The sequence below is a fragment of the Pollicipes pollicipes genome, unplaced genomic scaffold, assembly GCF_011947565.3.
Source record: "Pollicipes pollicipes isolate AB1234 unplaced genomic scaffold, Ppol_2.1 Scaffold_1600;HRSCAF=1878_pilon_pilon_pilon, whole genome shotgun sequence".
Taxonomy (NCBI): Eukaryota; Metazoa; Arthropoda; class Thecostraca; order Pollicipedomorpha; family Pollicipedidae; genus Pollicipes; species Pollicipes pollicipes.
This window is the reverse complement of record NW_023595962.1, coordinates 14,025,379-14,046,348: the sequence shown is the minus strand read 5'-3', so window position 1 is coordinate 14,046,348 and position 20,970 is coordinate 14,025,379. Positions and strand designations below refer to the sequence as shown.

The 20,970-nt window shown below is 55.8% G+C and overlaps 1 protein-coding gene across 1 annotated transcript in view; it reads left to right on the top strand.

Annotated features, from left to right (window-relative positions):
- The window catches only part of Cad96Ca (tyrosine kinase receptor Cad96Ca), a 51,370-nt gene continuing 30,400 nt past the window's right edge, over positions 1-20,970 (top strand). The window contains exon 1 of the mRNA XM_037222394.1: positions 1-313. Coding sequence (XP_037078289.1) covers positions 250-313 — 64 coding nt within the window. The 5' untranslated portion in view covers positions 1-249. The remainder of the gene's footprint in view (positions 314-20,970) is intronic.

Here is a 20,970-nt window from a genome sequence, read left to right as displayed (position 1 = left end):
GCCGAGGAGGGTGGTGCGCCACGGACCTCCGTCTGGAATTGCAGTGCTGTTTCTCGCGTGCTGGCATCGTGTGACGGAGTGCGTACGTAGTGCGCCGCGGCGTCGTCTCTCGCGCCCGAGTCACGCAGGAGTCGGCTCGGACTCTCCGGAGTCGGTGCTGGAATTCGGCCGAGCCGCGCTCGGGCCGCAGTGACCGTGCCAGAGCGGCGGCCAGTGATGACGTAGGCCGGCGGGGTGGAGAGCGCCGCCATGTGGAGATCGCTGCCGCTGCTGCTGCTGCCGCTGCTGCTGGCATGGACGGGAGTGCAGCAAGGTGAGTTACGTTTCGTGACGTCACGTTACGTTACGTTACGGAGCCACCTCGAGGAGCTGGTCACGGACATGTCCGTTTGTGAGGTAGTGTGGCCTCGTGGCCAACCGTACAAACAAAATTCCCTGCAAATTGTAACTGTACCAGTGGAACGCGTTCGAAACACCGTGCAACTCGCTGCTGTGGGAAGGCGTGCGTCCCAAAGGAAAGCACGCGTTCTTGCAGCCGGGTGTGGTGTCACCGCGTTTTCCACTCGAGTTCAGCCGACACGATTCTAAAGCGGGTTGAGCAATCCGCTGCTGTTACGCCCACTTGACGCTCAGTACAGTTGGTTTACGAACTTAAGCGATGACTGGCGGGCAGCGGCGGTGATTTTTTTTGGCTGGCGGGGAGTGAAACGGACGTGGTAGGTATCCGCGTCATCGACAAAAAGCTGACGTTATCACTCTTAGTCTGGGCGCTTTATGACTGCGGTGTCGAAGCGCCCGGAAGCCTCAATTACTTCAACCCTCTTACTCGGCATGGACACTCGCCTTGCAGGCTTGAGGAGCCCCGCCGCGCCTGGTTCCGGGCATCCGTGTCTGGGCCGTGAAGGCCCATATATCCCCGCCAGCCCGTGTAAGCCTATGTATTCCCGCCGGCCCCTGTAAGCCTACGTATCCCCACCTGCCGGTGTAAGCCGATGCATCCCCACCAGCCTGTGTAAGCCGATGCATCCGTGTCTCGGCTCGGGTGAGCAGCTGTGTGAGGAACGGCTCACCAGGCTCGTACCGAGAAGTCGTGCTGCGTCACGTGGCGCGGTCCGGCGGGAGGGAGACGCTGTTTGTCAGATCGCCGACGGGGCCGCGCCAGCCTGAGGCGGGCGTGGCGGCCCCGGCGGTCGCGAGCTGCCCCGGTCCCTCCCAGTAAGAGCGGCCGGGGTCGCTCTGGGGGGGCCGGGGCCGTTCTGAGGAGCCGGGGCCGCTCTGCCTAAGATGGGTCGGGACTGGAATGACCTGACGTTTGAAGACAAGTATTGTCTAAAACGCCTAGCGGTTGGCAGATTTAGACGCCCGTAAGTTGATGGTGCGCAAGTCAGCAAAAGCGCACCTCGTGGTGCCCAAATAGAGAGATATGTGCACATGTCCTTCTCGCAAGGCTTTTGCAATTGAAGGGCAACAAATTTCTTGCACACGAGCTTCGGTACAACACGATCAACGCCCTTTTGGCCCATTCAGTCTGCATATCGCCGAAGATATCCCAGTTTTGGCCACATCTGATGACGGTGATTGGTGGATGTATGGGTGCACAAGCCGCTCTACGCACATGTTTGGATATGTGTGCTCAACCAGTCAGTGCTTCGTTTCGGCCTGCGAACGATGCCATGAGTGCAGGCCTGTTTTGAAGCGCCTGAGGTTCTGGAAATCGCTACAGCATGACAAGCGGAGTCCCCTCTGGGAAACGTGATGTTATGGTGCCTCGTCCTCCATACCTCTGCCCACGGGAGGACGTGTATGGGCCCTCAGCTTCGTGGTGTCTCAAACGAACAGAGCTGCCTTCAGATAAGCCCTGCTGTGTGCCGAACGAGCGGAACTGCCCTAAAACCCATCACACACACAGCTGAGGGTACCCCAAGTTTACCAGGGTCTCCGCACTATGTTTTGGAGCCTCCGGCCATTATAAAACCGGTTTTCAAGTGAGGAAAGCACGGCGAGAGGTAGCCCTCGATTGCACCCAATTCAGCTACAGTTAACAGTTAGCTTAAATCACGAACTAGACCAAGTCAAGACCGGAGTCATGGTATCGCACCTCAGGCTTTCCTCCACGGAGGGTAAATCTCAGCACGCCGCGTGACTGCAGCGGGGCGTTGACCCCCTCATTATCCATGCAGGGAGGCTGCGTGCGTAGCCGGGAATTTTTTACGCCGCCCACCCCGGCCCTCCGAGCAGCTGATGCTATCTTTGAACTCTGCTCTCATTCCATAGGCATGTCGCGCCCGCGTGCTCTGAAGCACCTCTGGGCCATGCCACGTACGCGCCGCCAGACGCAGCGGAGCGCGGACGTGAAGTCTCGCGGCATTTCCATCCCTCCTAATCGTCTTACGTTTACCGCGCCGGAAACCCCCCCGGAAAGCATTGTCGTGAAATAGACCGTCTCGTCTCACGTGACCCCGATCCGCCGCTCTCTCCCTCTGTCTGTTTGTTTCGGCTGTCGGCACGCCGCGCGCGCCAGCCTCCAGCGGGTCACAGTAGCATCGCCGTCGTCACGATGCGCCCCCTGCACGCTACTCATCTGAGCGCTCGTGGGCCCGGCTGCAAAGAGGAACACCTGGCGGTATGTGCTGCTGATGATTGATAAGCTCATTTCCACCCGCGACCTGTTTCTGCCTCGGCTAGTAGAAGTAACGGATGGGCGAAGCCAGGAGAATTGCGCCGAGATTTAGAATAAGAAGATCGTGAATCAGGGCTGAAACGCGCAATATAGGTGACAATAGGTTCACCCGCACGGGGCAATCACAAACCCATGCGCTGTACTTTCCGCGGGTCTGTTTGGGGCATGGAATTGGTGTGGCGCGTTCTCTTATAGATGCCACTATTATTCATCGCTGATAACTCGGAGACTGCATCAACATTGGAGGACAGAAAGGGGTCACGCGAGCGTAATGGTTAACAAAACACCGGGACGCCATGTCCAAAGCGTTGAGTTAATTCACTCCGTGTCTCACCTTTCTTCTAAAAGATTGATGACATCCCACATCCGTCCCGAAAGGAAACTCGCTAAAACAACTGTGAGCTGTTCCATGAAATAAAAGTGCAAAACCTCGCAATTCCAAATCGTGCCATTTCAACACGCAGCGAAAAAAACATATGCTTCAACTCGCAAGTCATGACTTAAAGAAGGTGCTTTAGAACTTGTTCATGACGCGATGCCCATGGGGCGTGATTAAAGCATGTAAGCGGCCTTATTTCAGTTTATGAAACTCCGGTCGTAGTTTCAAAACGCATAGCTACAAACCCACTCATATATATATACATATATATATATATATATATATATATATATATATGTGTGTGTGTGTGTGTGTGTGTGTGTGTGTGTGTGTGTGTGGTGTGTGTGTGTGTGTGTGTGTGTGTGTGTGTGTGTGTGTGTGTGTGTGTGTGTGTGTGTGTGTGTGTGTGTGTGTGTGTGTGTGTGTGTGTGTGTGTGTGTGTGTGTGTGTGTGTGTGTGTGTATGTGTGTGTGTGTGTGTGTGTGTGTGTGTGTGTGTGTGTGTGTGTGTATATAAATATTTCTATATGTATATAAAGATAAACATAATTTTGTGCGCACGTGGCCTGATAATTCATCAGCTCCAACCAAGCTTTGAATAATTAGTCATCCACGAATGGCATGTGCCGATGGAACTGAGGCCTTTATATTTAGTGCCTTTGCTCACACGCCACGGTCAGGAATGTCCAGACTCGTAGGCTTGCTCTGTGAAACTGGTTCGTGTCCATGACCACGTGGCAACAGGATCGATGGTGAGAACGGAAAAACCGAACACGGAATGCATGCCTTGAGAGTAATGCAGATAAATCGATTGCACGTACCGATTTTCCCGTTTGGTTGGAATTCTTCCCCTGGCTCCTCACTTATCACCGCTTTCCACAACAGAAGATCGTCGGCTTAAGCAACGTTTTATACACATTCGGTGCACTTTCACCGTAACATTTCGACGTGTAAGTACCCAATGCATGCTAAATGCAGTATGCAAACATACACATATGCATGATTTTACATGCTATGCATGCTAAATCTATTCAGCAGTAAATCCGTAGAAATCCGGTGTGATCAGTCGATCCCCGAGAGAAAATCGCTTTGAAGCGATCCACTCCCGCTCCAAGGATCAAACCCTCGTGAAACATCCTACTGATACCTTGATCCCACACACCTGCAAGCCAGCCACTGTTGCGCCACTGCCCAGCCATCCCAGTCCCAGACGCGGCTGCGCCACTGCCCAGCCAGCTCTGTCCCAGCCTCGGCTGTGCCATTGCCCAGCCAGCTCTGTCGTCGCAAGCGGCCCGTGACTCTGGGCGCGAGGCGACCTCTTTCGTGCAGAGCTGGCCGACCGCGGCGCAGACCGCCGTCACGGCTGCCCGAGCGTCACGGAGCCCCAGCCGCGCCCGGAGGCATCCGTGTCACGCCGGTCCGGATGGCGCCGAAATCCGCGGGCGCTGCGGAGCGAGCTGAGTACGGGAAAATCTGACCTCGCTCGGTGTGGGAGAGGCTGTCCGTGGGAACGGTGGATGGGTGCCGGCTCGTACGGGCGGAGACTGGAGTGCTGCGTTAGCAGGTAAATTGCAGGAGACTGCACGCCTGGCTAAGACGGTAGCACCCAGCGTTGCCGCGGAGACGACCACCGTAGCGTATGATTACCTTTCAATGGCGTCAGTCGTGTGCAAAGATGCTGGATAAACAGTCATGGCCTTGACGAGTTTCAGAAAAATGTATATCAGATAGGGGTTTACAGAACATGTATCAATTTAGACACCACTGACTATTTAAGAGAGGTTCAATCCACATGCTTCGACCATCCACCTCCTGCTGCCACCTGCGCATGATAACAATCTAACGACAGCGTTTTCTCATGAACAAACTCTTGCGCTGTCATCAGAATGTTATCTGAGTGTAATTTTTCTGTTCTCAGGCACCATGGTATGCATTCTCTTGAGTCCGAGATTCTGAGCCTGAACCTTAGCGCCATTTTCTGCTTTCAGGCACCAAAGTGCATTGCAAGTGCAAATGCATTCTCTGAATCTTGTAGAAACCGTTGTAACCGGACAACCCTACCAGAAACGGTAGTGCGTGTCATCTACTCTCACCATTAGAGCTATTTGCTATGCAGAAGCAAGTTTTCGTGGAAAATATAAGCGTTATCTATCACTGCTGGTTGAGTAAAATCATCCTGTTATGCATTGCGCCGGCGAACAGTTTCTAATCGCTCATAAATCGCGTATCCCCTCCGAACAAAGATGCGGTCAAAGGCCATGGCCTGCGCCGGGACCCCTGCTGGCATAAACGCTGGAACGCGGCAGAACCGAAGCCGGTGATGGACGACGTTGGTTTGATTTTATGGCACGGCTAAGGTCAGAGGCAGCCCGTCCGTTTCATGCATGGCGCCCATTCGGCGTTCGCGGTTAGGGATAGCTGAGAGGGCCTAGCCGCGCCAAGCACCGATGTGGTTTTGTATACACACACTGGTTGAAATAGAACCTTGCGGGTCGTTGAAGATACCAAGGTGTATCGCACTTGCACTTCGTAGCTTTTTCTACCCACGGCTGAAATGGAAAAGGTATGCCATTTAAGGGTGTGGCAAGGGTGCGTATGATGCGTCATTCGCATCTGAATGTTCTCCACACTGGCTGGAGGGGTTGATCTGGCACGGCATTGCTATAGCGGCGGCGCGCTGTTGCATCATTGCCCATACGCGCGTGCCCTGCTTCTGGGTCATGTGGGGGACCACGTGCCGCTCGCGTGCCCAGACGGTAGGCTTCCGCAGCCGCCTCTGTACCGCCCATCCCGTGCCCAGCCCGCAGGGGCCAGCTGCTGGCTCTGGGACCCCGTCATCGTCTGGGATCCCGTCAGAGACCCCGCCTGCGACCCCGTCCCGTCACTCGCGGGCGGCAGGGCCCCGCTCCAGCGGCTCGGTGCTGGGGTGCATCGGGTCGCGTCGCCCCGCTGCTGACCCCGCCGGTCCTCCCACGCCCTGCCCCCGCTGTGAACAATGGGAGCGGGCGAGGTCAGCCCCCTCTCCCATTCAGGGAAGGGGAGGGGAACGGACTCTGCAGCGCGTGGGGAGAGGGCGGCGGCGGGCCAAGGAACCGGCTTTGGTGGGTGGTATGCTATTGAGTGGTGGGCGTTAGAGATGCGGGCTCATGTAGTTGGGACGAAGTGACTCAGTGAGCTAAGGCGGCGGAAGGCTGAGCTGACACCATTATGTGTTGTTAGGTAAGCAATAACTCAAAGTTAAAGACAGCTTGATGAGTAACGCTGCAGCGGGCACAGTCATCATCGTCTTGGCCTTCAATTGTGGAAATGTCTAACCGCAAGTCGCACGGTATCATATAACCTCTTCCTGGTATCAAATGAAGTGTGTCTTGAAAACCGCAGCCTTCTCTGTGAAGGGAACCGCCATGAAGTGTACCAAGAAACCTGTCTGGCCGTCGACGGCCGCGCGCAAGCCTTCGTGCCGTTGCATCGTTACCTTGTTTGGTTCCGTCGCCATGGCGACACGGGCTTTGCACACGGCCATTCCACCACGAAGGCTGCGGTATTCAGACGCGCTGAGAATGAACACACCTCGAATGGTCGTTTACTCTCTGAGTTGACTCACTCCCGGCCTGCTCGGTGCGAACCGCCAGGGCCGCGGTCGCCATCGCCAGACGCTGTGCACAAACTGCCGTCCATGACGTCACAGGCGGGTGTGTCACAGCAGCACCTACAGCTTGAAATACGGTCGCTTATGTGTGTGGGGTAGGTAATTGTCATGACAGATGCGACAACCCCAGGTAGGTATTTTGCCAGTGAAAAAAATGGGCCCGGAAAGCCAAGGACGCGGGGAGCTATCTCGCCAGATGTAACCGGTGGGCGGCGTGTAGCCTCGCAGCCCCGTAGCCTGTAGCCTCGCAGCTGAGCATGCGCGCCCAGATTGCGGCTAGGCCGACTGCCGGTCTCAACGGCCGCCGATCTCACTAGCTGGCTACCGATCTCAACTGCCAGCTGCCAGTCCCCTCAGCGGCTACCAGCCTACCCGTGACGACCGGCTATCAGCCTGGCCTGGTGCGCCGTCCCTCGGCCGCGCCTGTCGACAACTGGTGCCGCGGGGCACGCGCACCTGTGTGACGTCAGCAGAGGGGCACGCGCACCTGTGTGACGTCAGCAGAGGGGCACGCGCACCTGTGTGACGTCAGCAGAGGGGCACGCGCACCTGTGTGACGTCAGCAGAGGGGCACGCGCGCCTGTGTGACGTCACACAGGTGCGCGTGCCCCGCGGCACCAGTTGTCGACAGGCGCGGCCGAGGGACGGCGCACCAGGCGGCATTTCCGGCGCGCGTCGGCAGGCGGCGCGCCCGGCGGCCAAAGATGGCTCGTGACGACACGTGACCGGTCGCCTGTTTCCTGTTGTACGGCGTTGATGTTCGTCACGAGCGGCCTCCGCCCGGTATGCCACGGCCTTCACGGCCGCCGGGACCGCTCCGGTGGGGGGAGGGGGAGGGGAGAGTCGTGACCTCAGCAGGCGGCAGCGAGCCGGCCCGGGCCGGCCGCCTGCTTAGTCTGGGGTGAGGGGAGGCTGGGAAAGGCCGAGAAGTCGGATCCGGGCAAGGGGTCTTCAGGTCAAGACTTGGCCTTCTGTTGCGGGGTGGAGCCGTGGCTGTGTTGGTCACGCCAAGGCGGCCTCTTGCTTGTTCCCTCTCGTCCCCTTTCTCTTCCCCCACTCTCTACCCCGCGGGAGAGGAAAACAAGTCAAGGCGGCGGAAGGAAAAGGAAGGAAAGTAACATAATATTATAGTAACATGATAATGATCTCTTCGTCTTTTCCTCCGCAGTGCGCATTCTCTTCTCTTACCTGTTCTTGTGTCTCTCTTCATTTTCTCTCTATATATGTTCGTCTGCTTCTTGATAACGGCTGCTCTTTTCGTTAAACATTATTTGTCCCTGTGTTGTCCAGAGCCGCATGTCTCGTAATATTTCCTAAAAAAATAACATGGATGCCAAACTAGCTTGCACGTTTCTTTCTGGCGAAGTGCTTTGTAAACGTATTAATGATATTTGTCGGCTGCTTCGCGACGCTCACTTCCGAGCCTTGTTTGCATGATTCTCCCCTGCGATCACCGTGTTATGCTTGTGTCTCGCTGCGTTGTTTGTTCGTGCTCACCTGTACCCGTACCGGCCAGCCGGCAGGCATCGCTTGACCTTGACGTAGCACGCATACTTCTCGAAGATGATCTCGGTCGTTTTGGATAATGACTGAGGGCATAATGCACATCACGTACGGATGCACACAAAGCTGAAGTAGGGGGCGGGGGAGCATGGGTGAAGATGGAACGAATAGCGCAGGGTACTAATGTCCACTGAAGTCCACAGGGTACTAATATCCACTAATGTCCACTGAAGCTTTGTAGGAGTTTCAGAAACAAAAATTGAGCTTGGCTGTGCTGGTCTGCCCCCCCCCCCCTCCTTCCATGTCTCCGTTCGGTGGGCACATCCGGATGTGTCTATGATTGCTGCGGATGTGCCCAGAGTTGATGATGATATGGCCGAACGCCGCTCTCTCCTATTCGCACAGAATGTCTGTGCCTCCCAGTCTCTTCTCTGAAGCGTGGCCTCAGTTCTCTCGCACTTCTTACGACGCAATTTATTTAAAATCCCCAACGCACGACCTCGATATTCGTGATGAGAGTGATTATTGCCGCGATACATAATCTTTGGCACGCGCCCGCTTGACAGCACAAGATAAAATGCCTGCGCCTCAAACTCGCAGAAACGCTGTTCTTCTGAGCTGTTAGCTAGCAAAGCAGAGCGCAACATTAGCACGAGTTTATATAACATGGTGCAAAGATTTTATAACAAGGCCCTACTTGGGCTTGTTAGTCTTGAGATAAAAGCTGTGGCCTGATGTCAATTCTCGTCTTGCAAAACCGCTCGCTTCTCTGCAGCGCACGCGCAGAGAGCGCACAGTTTCTACGATGGCAATGTCCGCAAATGTATTCGCGCTCCATTATGGCAATGGGTGCCGGCACACCGGTACGCTTTTGGAAGCGCTGCCATTGACGGTCTGCATTTGGAAGCACCGCCATTGACGGTCCGCATTTGGAAGCGCTGCGACTGACGGTCCGCCTTTGGAAGCGCTGTCATTGACGGTCCGCTTTTGGAAGCGTTGTCATTGACGGTTCACCATTGGAAACGCTGCCATTGACGGTCCGCATTTGAAAGCGTCGCTATTGACGACGCCATTGTCTTACTCCTTCCGTGAAGCGCGCAGTGACGACACCTCGTTGAACCTACCGAACCGGTCTTCAGCAAACCTGAACCTACTGAGCCGGCCCTCAGTGAACCTGGACCTACCGAACCGGCCCTGTGAGAACGACTGGGAGGAACGCCAGCATCAGCACCTCATCTTTGGAGAAGAAAAAACAGCACAGCCGTGCGCCATCGCGTATTGGAAGTCAGGCGAGAACGCTCGCCTCCCCACTGTGCATGCCTCCGCCCAGTGCTGCTCGGGCGCCCCGTGAGCAGTACGCACTGGGTGCGGCGCCGCTCTGCCTCGCGGCGTCGGCGGCGGGCGGCGCGGTGCCGTTCGAAGGCCACACCACCCATGGCGCAGGCCGCGGAGTTCCTGTTCCTGGCTTGGAGCCGCCCGGCGCCCGCCGGTGCCCCCCCCCCCCTCCCCCCCCCCCCCTCCACCCCGCCGGCCGGCCGGTGCCCGGTACCGGTGGCGCGGCAGACCGGGCGCGGCGGCGGGCGGCGTCACCGCCAGGGCGTCATTGCCTGGTGTCACTCACAGGCGTCTTTGCAGATGGGCCAGCGCTGGTGGAAGTCTGGCAGTAGACAGTAGGCTTGTGGCGGACTGCGCTCCAGAACGGAGCTCACGCTGGGTTTTGCCGCTTGGCTCGTGACGTCTCTGGCACTGGCGCTGGGTGATGTCCAAATAGAAACAGCACGCGGCGTGATAAGCAGACACGCGATTGGTGGCCTTCATAACTCACATTTGACATAATTTTGTGTACAAACTACAGATCTTTGGGCTGGGCGCTGCATGTCCATTTGCAGTCGATGCCGAACCTTTTGAATGGACGGATTTCTGGGATCAGAGTTTGCGCTAAGCGGTGCTTATTATGTTAGCCCTGACCCCTACCATCCGATCGCGCAATTCCAGGTCAACGGCAGAATTTTGGTGGCGAAAGTTTAACGTACCTTGACTCGTAAGCTTGACAATTAATCGGAAAGCATCCTGAAGCAAAACCGCATCAAGTGCCGAAATTTCTGGGTGCTGCCGGTTCACTTGTGACATACCCGTCGCACAGCAGTGTGACGACCAGGAAGTGGGGCAATCAGGCTCCAAGTGCTTCATTAGCCAATGCGCTTACAAACCCCCTCATACCATCGATGCACTTGACAGCATTGTGCACGGAGGTGACCTGCGGCTGCATGTGTTTGTGCATCGCTTGTTCTATTGGCTTCATACGCTGAGACATTCGGGTTTGCGCTGGGCCTTGGGCAATGGAGCGATCGGTCATGTGATCGATCATGTGATCGGTCACGTGATCGTGAGCTGTGATTGATCATCTCAAAGCGGGAACAAAGGTCACGAGCAGATACAGCGTTGGCAGACGAAAATGCATAGCGGGGGAAGAACTCGCAGAAACAGCTGTTTCTTGCTAGATGGTAACGAGGCAAATGATACTGCCGCGTGTTGGTGCAAATTGCAAAAAGTTGCGGTGTAAGTGCCTTTTGAAAGGTGTGATGATGCTGCATCATCAGCGGTTCTCAACCAGTTGGAGATGAATGAATGTTAGGCTTATGAAAAGTACACCAGCCATATTGTGCGAAAAACATTTGGAACCCCACTTCTGCAGTGGTGGGAGATCTCTGCTACTGTACCAAATCCCGTATTATTTAGCATTTTCTGTGCATTGATGATTACATTAGTTAATCAGTTTATTATGCTAGATACCTGCGATAAATTGACTCCGCATTTTGAGGAAAACGAACTCTACCGTAACACGGGTCGTCACAACCAGGCTGGGATCAGTGCTCTCCGTGTGGCTGCCGGCCGGTGGGTTTTTCCGGTGGCGGTCTGAAACCGTGCCGAGACCACAGAAGCAGAGCCACTTGACAGGCGCAGTCGGGCCAGCGCTGGGTACAGTCTGCACCAGCACTGGGCACAGTCTGCACCAGCGCTGGGCACAGTCTGCACCAGCGCTGGGCACAGTCTGCACCAGCGCTGGGTACAGTCTGCGCCAACGCTGGGTACAGTCTGCACCAGCACTGGATAGTCTGCACCAGCGCTGGGTATCGTCTGCACCAGCGCTGGGTACAGTCTGCTCCAACGCGATGACTTGCTGATGATGTTGGCGTCTCGTACGCTTAGGCATGGCGAGCCTGCAACCTGACTCATGGCACCGGACCAGACTCACCGGACTCGTCACACCAGACCGGACTCACCGGACTCGTCACACCAGACCGGACTCACCGGACTCATCACACTGGACCGGACTCACCGGATTCGTCACACCGGACCGAACTCACCGGACTCGTCACACCAGACTGGACTCATCGGATTCGTCACACCAGACCGGACTCACCGGACTCGTCACACCAGACCGGACCCACCGGACCCGTCACACCGGACTCACCCCACCGGACCGGACTCAGCGGACTCGTCACACGGGACCGGACTTACAGGACCGACCACTCTCCTTCAGACCAGTCGCTTTCTGCACAGATGTGCTGACTTGCGGGTCAAGACGTCCGCTGGTGGCGAACGCTCGTTTACGGTCAGGTGTCCCGACCATTCTCTGGCCATGCATTGACACCTGCCGGGCCGGACTCCTAAACTCAGCTGACCGCTGAAAAGCCAGCAGCGAGCGCGCTGGAGACGCAGCGGTTCCATCACTGTTGTGGGTGAGCTGCCGCTGGACCGCGTGCTCCGCGCTCGCTCCAGCCTCGGCTCGGGGCTTCCTCGGCTATCACCGCCTCCGACGCGGACTGTCGTCCCTTCGGTCCGCTTTGGCCGACTTGTGCGAATGACCTCGCGTTCGGCTGGCCGTTTCGATCCGGTCCGCTGGCTTCTCCGACTCCGAGCCGGTCCGCTCCAGCGGGCAGCTGTGCTGTGCACGAGGCGCTGGATGGCGCTCGTAACGGGCAGGAGGGCAACACGGCCGTGTTTTCCGGTGCGGTCTGCGGACGCGGGCAGTGCTGCTGATACCCGCTCCGCTCAGGACCTGAATTAGTCGGTGCACCTTGACAAAAGTTATGCAGCTTGTGATTTTTACATGTCTAGATTTCTTCTCTTGACTCATTTCGTTTTCCGCGAGAGTGGAGCTAGTCAAGTTCTTTGGGTTTTGGCGCTCTTCCGCGTCATACTTCCGATCCTGCCTCCGCGTCCTCCCCTCTTGTCACGTCCGAAGATCACCCCTTTCCCCTCCCGCTTGGGCCGCTTTCGCTTACCTCTGGATGCGGGGCTTCGCCGCAGCGCAGTGGCTGCCCCGCCCGGCATGCATACCGTGTATAAACCATCGCAGCAAAAGGTGCCACAGAGACCGCATTGTCTCTGTCAAATCCCCGAAGAAGAGCAAAGGCAGCGAAACAAATATTCCTGCCACGAAAGGGACGCTAAAACTACGCTGAAAACTTAACTGAGAGCCTAAAATCGTCCGTAAGTGACGTAATTTTGCGCCTAAACTGTTGAATCTCCGCACGCTGGCTCGGCCTGCCGCCGTCTGGGCAAAGCCGCCGTGACGTAGGTGTGACGTCACCATTCTCCGGCTGTGGGCCGGCTGGCCGCGTCGTGCCAGGCGAAAGGTCGCCGCCGGAGAGGCCGAAGGGGGCCTACCGAGCGTGGCGCCGGCGGTGGCGGCGGACGCCGACGCGAGGAGGCGGGGTGAGCGGGGTGGGGGGGGGGGGGGGGACGAGCGGGGCTTTCACGGCGGAGGAATTTCACGGCGGAGGTCTGACGGGGAGTTACCAGCGGCGGCCGGAAAGGCAAACGGCGATTTGCTCACCCACAGGGCGGCCTAACGGATGAAGCACCCCCCGGGATGATCCAAATGAGTAAGACGTCTCTCGAAGAGACCAGATGGATGAGGCACCCTCTACTATCCCCCCACACCCTCCTGGAAGGGCCATGTATGTAAGGCGACCCTCAGAGAAACCAGAAGGAAAAGCATCCCACCCCCAACCCAGAGTGGCCGGTCAGGTAAGGTGTTCCCTTGAGGGACCAAGTAGGTAGGGCACCCAAGCTGCCCTCGAAGAGACTAGATTCGTAAAGGGTCTCTACCTCGCGTTTTGGGAGACAAAGGACCACTCCCTTAATTTAATACGAATTGTTTAGTGGGTAAAGGGTACCAAACCTCGCCTCATTTACATGTGTGAGGGACCGTTTATAAGAATTCCGTAGGTTGATTATGCCACCGTGCCCTGCCATAAGGTGCCACAATGGGATGAAATGTAGCCTGGGGCCATCCAAAGGGACAAGTGTTTGCGCGCAGTTATAGTTCAGTTTTTGTGTATCTTGAGCCCTTTACGTTGTCGGAATATGTGGACGCATCTGGGGTGGTATCAATACACAGGAATCAACCCCGACGGCCCCGACGGCTCCGACGGCCCTGGCCCCGACGGCCCCGACGGCCCTGGCCCAGACGGGTGCCCACGCACTATGTGAATAACCATTTGATGTGTGATATCACTCAAGGTGAGATCAGTGTGAATGTTCATCATTAGAGTGTATTGCTCCATTTCTTTTCAACGGGAGTGGTTGCTTACAATCGATAGCGTTGCGGGCATCGGGTATTCATGGCAGCATACTGCTTACGCGGGTGTCGCAGGCGCTGGCGTGGTTATGAGGCTGAGCTACGGGGCTCATAAATGGAACGCGCCCCATACTCCGCTTTATAGGTGAGTTAAGGCGTGGTAAATATGGCGACGTGGTCTTGCTTCTCGGGTGACGTGATCTGTTCACTGAGGGCCCAGCGCATTGTCGCCACAGAATAGAGGATCAGCTAAATAATGAAGCTCACTTTTTTGTACCGGCGCACATACAGAAAACTTTCTGCGCTAGATCAGTTTTGATGTGGATGACAAAGCTCACACAAAATGTTTGCATGCGTTTTGCTCCTGCTGCATTCTTTTGGCCTAAAGCGTCGGTTGTAAAAAAAAACTGCGGCGCTGAACGTGGTCCGCGTGGGTGGCACAAATCCCCACCGTGGTCCGGATGGGTAGTACGAATCCCCGCCGTGGTCCGCATGGGTAGTACAAATCCACGCCGTGGTCCACATGGGTGGTACAAATCCCCGCCTCAGTCACACAAGACAGTTGTCTGACCTTGGGTGTCCTTTTATGTCACTGCTATTTATGTTGTCAGCTTAATGTACCCAGTCGTCTCCAGAGATGTCGGGGTTGAGTGCCAGCATTCCGCAGCCGGCGAGCGGCAAACAAAAAGACCTCCGGATTTGTGTTTAGGTAAATGAGGGGCGAGACGCTGTCGGTTACGTTGGAATCACAAACAGTGGTGACGCGGATAAAGCTTTCTGTATCCGTTTAGGAAGGCCCTGCTCCTCCCTTAATGCTTGTCCCCTCCCCCCCCCCCCCTGTTACACTTGAACCACCCCAAACGCTTCCATAGCACTGAAAATTGCGAGAGTATGTGTACGCGCGCATGGAGGTAGCGTATGCTTTTTTTTCGGAAACGCGCCATCTGCGCTAAGTCCCCGTGAGTCTGTTAGTCCCCTCTCGTGAATGTGATGTGGAAAACGCGACAGCTCTGCTTAGTATAACTGCTGCCACAGTTCTGCTTAGAATGATGTGCCCAAGTTCAATATTCAGCATACAGGTACTACTCCGAAAAAGCTAATGGGGGGGGGGGGGAGGCTCGGCTCTTATCATGAAGAGCAGGTCCGGAAACAGGTCTTGGAGCCAGACATGAATTTGTCTAACCAGCTATGGCGAAACGGGAAAAATCTCGTTATTTTATTGTTATTTTCTTCGTCGTCTGGGGGATATGGATCGCTGTCCTCGTTGGATTTTCCAGTGACATCATGCAGCAGATTGCCATTGATAAGCAGCTGCGGTGCCTTTCAATACCTGCATTCCGAATATTCCTATCAATACCTAACAAAATTAATTGAGAATACTTTAAGGAATGAATAAAAATATCAATACCTAGACAATACAAAAATCCTATCAATACACAACACATCGCTGTACTGCTCGTTCTCCGTCCTCACTTATTTGCCGCTTGCGTCCGGTCTTCAAGACACACCTTGCACCCAGCGAATGGGTGTAACTCAGCGAACGGTTGCAACTCAGCCGCGCTTTGCGGCACCCTCCCCGTCACATGTAACAGACTGCTGTCGCTGCCCCCGAGCTACGTCAGGTGTGACATTCCGCAACGCCCCTTCCCCCGCCCCTCTCGTCCCAGGCCTCCCCAAAGCAACGCCCCGCTAAACTACGGGTTCTGATGCAAACCAGACGTCCGGCCCTCAGGGAGCGGTAGGAGCTGACGTTCCGAATCAACCCACTGGTTATGGTGAGTCTAAATAGGATCGCCTCTGCAGATAAATTTAAGCTGGGCGGAGTCTTGGTTACGTCAGTTCTATTGCCGGACGTCGTGGATGAGTCGGCACAAATGCAGATGTGAACGTCACAAGGTTTTGTTATTCTGGCAGCCCATTAAAAACTGCTGCAAGATTAAAAATGAATGTTGTGTCTTGTCAAACAAATATGTAGAACGCATGGGTGTAGGTTCCTCCAAGGGATGTGTCGCAGCCTGGACTATCCCCACGGAGATCGATTCCATCGGGATGTGTTCCGGAAAAGGCGACTTGCGCACACGCCGGAATCGGAGTCTGTTGAACATATCGCTGTGCTACTTTGAGTTAGGGTCGGAATCGGTCCCACGAGCCGTGAACTCCGGTCAGGATCGGAATCGAACTGAAAGCCGCGGGGGGAGCCAGGCGCAGTCTGGCAGGCACCGTCTGGTCGAAGCCGCTCCTGCCACCGGTGCGATAGGTCAGATCAGATCAGACGTCAGGTCAGATTGTCAGGTCAGGTCAGACGCCGGAGCACGACCAGACTCCAGACTCCAAATCCCGGACTGCAGACTATAGATTGCAGACTACAGACTGCAGACTCCAGACTCTGGACCCGAGACTCGAGACTTCAAACTTCAGACTTAAAACTCCAGATTCCAGATGCCAGACTCCAGACTTCAGACTCCAGGTTCCAGACTCCAAACTCCAAACTCCGCACGGTTGGCCCGCGCGCATCTCGCGGAGAGCGAGGCCTGCCGTCCCGGAGTCGGCGGGGCCCGCTCAAGGATGCGATTAATTACGGAGATCCGGCTCGTGCTGACGTCACGGGAGGGCGGCCAATCAGAGGAGCGCTGGCGGGGGCACTCGCGTGGCCGCCAATCCGCGGGCTGGCCGATTGAGATGATCTTGGGCAGAGATCAGGGCTGTCCCAGCGTGGAATCCAACGCGGCCATACCCGGGACGTTGTCCGCGCTGGGGATTAAAATTTACTCGGCGTCTTTTTTACTCGGATTCTACCCGACGCAAAATCCACGACAGGCTTGGCGGCGATGTGGCAGCCACGAGCTTCGATGCGTCTTTGATGCTCGCCTTGAAGGATCACGATGGACCTGTGCAGTGTTTGGACGTTGTCAGAGTTTGTGGACCATCTGGTCTCACGTTCTTTCTCTGCGCCCTCATAGCCGTGAGCATGCGTGGGCACCCCAACACCTGCTGTGCCCCGGCCACGACGGCAGGTCCAGCCCCATTCCGGCATAGATGGGCATAACTGTTGCAAACTTACGAGGCTGCTCCACACACCTGTCCGTGCACGTCCGGCGGGGGTACTTCCGGCTGAACCGCCCCCCCCCCCCGCCCCCACCCACCCCATCCCCGCCTGAGCTGATCGAGCCCGGTCCTGCCTGAAGCAGGCGGCTGGGATTCGGAACACGTGCAGTCCACGCTGGACAAAACAATGGAGGGCCGCGGCATCATGCGGAGGCCCCAGCAGGAACGACGGTGTTAAGCTGGCGCAAGCTCCCTGACCTCCTTTGGGGTCACGCTAGCGCGTATTGTCATGACGAAATCGGTGAATTCAAAGCCTTTATGGGTGCTTACTCATGGTTGATGTGCCGGTTGTGACCAGGTAGCTGACTGCAGCATGCGAAAACACGGTGGATCCGTCGACTGATGCTTTATGAGCTGTTTATAACGTGGCTGGTGTATTAAACCATAAATAATCAAGGGCGCAGGCAATATTTTTAAGGGGGTGGGGGACGGGGGAACTTGAATACATAGCGTACCGGTTTTCATCTTGCTCTCGGAAACCATCTATGGCGAAAAACGCAAAAAAGTATCTGAAGGGAGGGGGACGCTGCCCTCCTCCCTTCCCTTTGACTGCACCTCTGATATAACTGCATGATTTGGTGTTACACACCTGCAGGTAATGTAGAAATACGCGAGTAACGCTGAAGTCGTGCCTAAGGACAGCGGGTCCGTTACTTTTCATGAATAGCAAGGGGACGAACGGAGATACCACACGCTTGATCATGGAAGTCGAGGAATCACGCTACGCCGACCTCGCTGCGGGAGCTGGTGCAGTGAGAACCTCTGATCCCACTCATGGGCTTATCAGCTGGCGCCATCACGTGATGACGTCAGCGGCTCTCGGGACGTCGAAGGCCCTTGCGCCAGAGGATTTTTGGGGCGGCAACCTGTTGACTGATGACATGACTTACCTCGTGCAGCGTAGCTTTTCCAGAGTTCTTCTTCGCGACTCCGCTCGCGCCCCGTCACGGTGAGCTTCATGGCAGCGTTCATTATCATACGCAAGGCTTGTCAAGTCAGTGCCGCGTGAGTCAAGGTTTTGTTGTTTTTTTTTTGTTTTTTGTTTTCGCGTGGAGTGTCGCGTGAGTGTGTCGCGTGAGTCAAAGTTTTGTTTGTTGTTGTTTTTTTTGGATAAGAGCCCTTTCGACCAGCAATGATCATTTCAGGGCTAAGGGATGAAAGAAAGTGGTTAACGGTGGGGCAGACTCGTATGCGCCTGGGGGGGGGGGGGGGGGGGGGGGCCAACCGCCGGGCTCTAACCCGCGCATGTGCGCTAGGCACCCGGTCGGGGTCCCCCTTCCTCCGGGGCTCTCGGCCCACTCGTGGCTGACGCATGCAGCCTGCCCCGGACAAGCGGGGTGTCGCGAGGATGCAGGATGAAGCAAGATAGAGGATGAGAGGGACAGATGCGTGGGTCTAGACACAAGGCGCGGTCACGTGCGCTCGCGCGCGGCGCAATGCTCCGAGGCGACGTGCCCGTATTGACCGGCTCCGGGTCGGTGGAGGATATCGACTCGCGGACATTGCTCCCCCCCCCCCCCACTTTCCCCGATGTCCCTGCGACCAAGCACGATCATTGCGTGTGTCCGGAGCGGACCCGGGCCGCTGGAAAGCACCAGTTCCGGGTCCGGGCGTCCCCGATCACACCATCACTTTTACTGGGTCTGCCGCCAAGCCGGGTGACCGGGGAGGGGGAGGGGGTGGTTACAGCACGTAACGTTTTTCTCCGGTGGCCGGGTCTCGTGGCGCCGGCAGAGCAGCGGATCCGGCAGCCGGAGGGGTGAAAACGTGTGGTGCGTCATGCGACTCTGACCCTTCGCGCGCGACGCGTCGCCGGGAGAAAGTGAGGGTCGGCGCGGGTTGTTTGGACGACGGTGGCGCCGCGGGCGGCAGGAGTGGGAAGCGCCGGCGGATGGACTCCGCACTGGCGGCTGCCCGCGGTTGGGGATCGGGAGGGCTGCGACGCCATGTTTTACCGGGAACCTGTTTGGACAGGTTGAAAAATTGGACTGGTGTCGCGGGCGTCTGGTGCGACGGCCCGCCAGCTTTACCCCTTGTAACTGCGGAGGAGGGGCTTAAAATGTCCCTGCGGTTTGGCTTTACCACCACCACTACCAGCGCCTTCACCCGCCCTGAGTTCGTTGAAGGCGGATGTTTGGATTCGCTCATGGCATGAACGACACTTTCGGCACCTCGTGTGAATAGTTTCCCTCGCCCCCTCCCTCCCTCCCTTTAATTCCTGAGCCGTAGCATGGGCCTAATGACGTGATGCGACCATATATATATATATATATATATATATATATATATATATATATATATATATATATGTATGCTGGTATGGGAAAAGTTGGTCCATAGCCTGGGGAGCTGGCCGCAGTTTGCGGAACTTGCCATCTCTGCCTTGGCCTGTGTCGTGCTGAACAAGATGCCTCCGTTCGTGTCATGGTACGTTTACAGGCCGCCAATACCTGTTTTTGCCCAGCCCCTTCTTAGCAGGGAACACTGGTCTGAATTATCAAAATGTCTAGTTCGGCCTTGCGAAACGATAGCCATCGCGAAGGTCAGGTTTGCCCAAACAGCGCATGCGGCCTCATGCTGTTCTTTTTCTGTCACACTCACAAACACCTGCAGCGCTTACGGGGCTTAAACAAAGAACTCCTGCAAACACAATGTGATAAGCTGCCACTTGAAACATGTTGCCGGGGGACAGTTGCGGTAGCAGCTGTGTTTCGTGAATCGGTAGATTCACGCACGAGTCCCCTGATTGGCTAAACGCAGCTGCCACCGGTGCTGCCACCGGTGCTGCCACCGGTGCCGCCGCGTGCGCTGGTGCTGCCACCGATATCGGTCCTACGTGCCGTGCGGCGGATAAGACTTCAGAGGTGGGAGGCTGATGATGAGATGAAACTGGTGATGGAGGAAGTGGTGAGGGGAAGGAGAGGATTTGAACTGAACTGAACTGGTGAACTGGCGAAGGGGAACAGAGGTGGAGTATTGGCCCAACGAGTTCGCAGCAGACTGGGCTATTTTCTTCCAGTGTTTGGCCCGCGCTCATAAGCAGAGACCCATGTTGGAAGTCCAGACTTTACCCCAAAACACTGTTGTTGGTCAAAGTTCATATTTTTCTCCAAACATTGGTGAAGACCGAAGTCCAGATGGCTTCTCAGATTACAGTGTGCGGTGATTCATAGTGCTCTCTTTTTTAAAAAAATTTGGACCACGTTGACCACATTTTACGAGGTTATGACAGTCATTGGAAGGAAAAAGGCCTTTCCAGGGAGAGAGCCTTTTCAGGGAGAGACCTTTCCAGGGAGATACAAGGGATTGTCACGTTCACACCCACGAGCTGATGGTGACGACATTGGTGTTTGCCGCTGAGGCGGCAAGAGATTGGAACCATTCTTTGATTCAGGCCATGTTATGGACCGGGATACTGAAAGTTTTCTCAAATGGGGGCCGCTATGCTTTTTGTTATTTTTTGCGGTCAACTCCTACTATGGGGTCAACGTTAAATTTTTAGAACGTTCTGGACTCAGCTCCTGTTTTCTCTGCAGGTTTCTGCGCCGCTGGCTATATATATATATATATATATATATATATATATATATATATATATACATATATTCAGCGTCAGCAGCGTTCAGGGATGCTTTGAACAACATTGGTTTTCCCAGCGTCCTCAACAGGCAGCCTGCCTTACCATGCATTTATGCATCAACACAGCTGTTTAAACCGCATGCTCCCAGGCTGAAGACATCGCTTCGAAGTCGCTCCAGCAATCTATCACTCTGCTGCCAAGCGGCACATGAGCGCTGTCATTTCGGTCTTCAACAGCACGCGAGCTATGCGCCCGGGGCAACTACGCGTCGGAGATGTTCGGGTTTGTTGCCTCAGTGACGTCACGGCAAGGTTAACGTCCTGCCAGAGCCGTCAGACACCAGACACGGCTGGCATTAGGCATGGGCGGATCCAGCGGACCTACTTGGCTAGGTCGGGGCAGAACACCGAGAAATGTAGAAACAGACTGAAGCCATGCATCTGGTTGTTACTGTTCTCAGATGGCACTTGCGAAGCGGTCCGGAA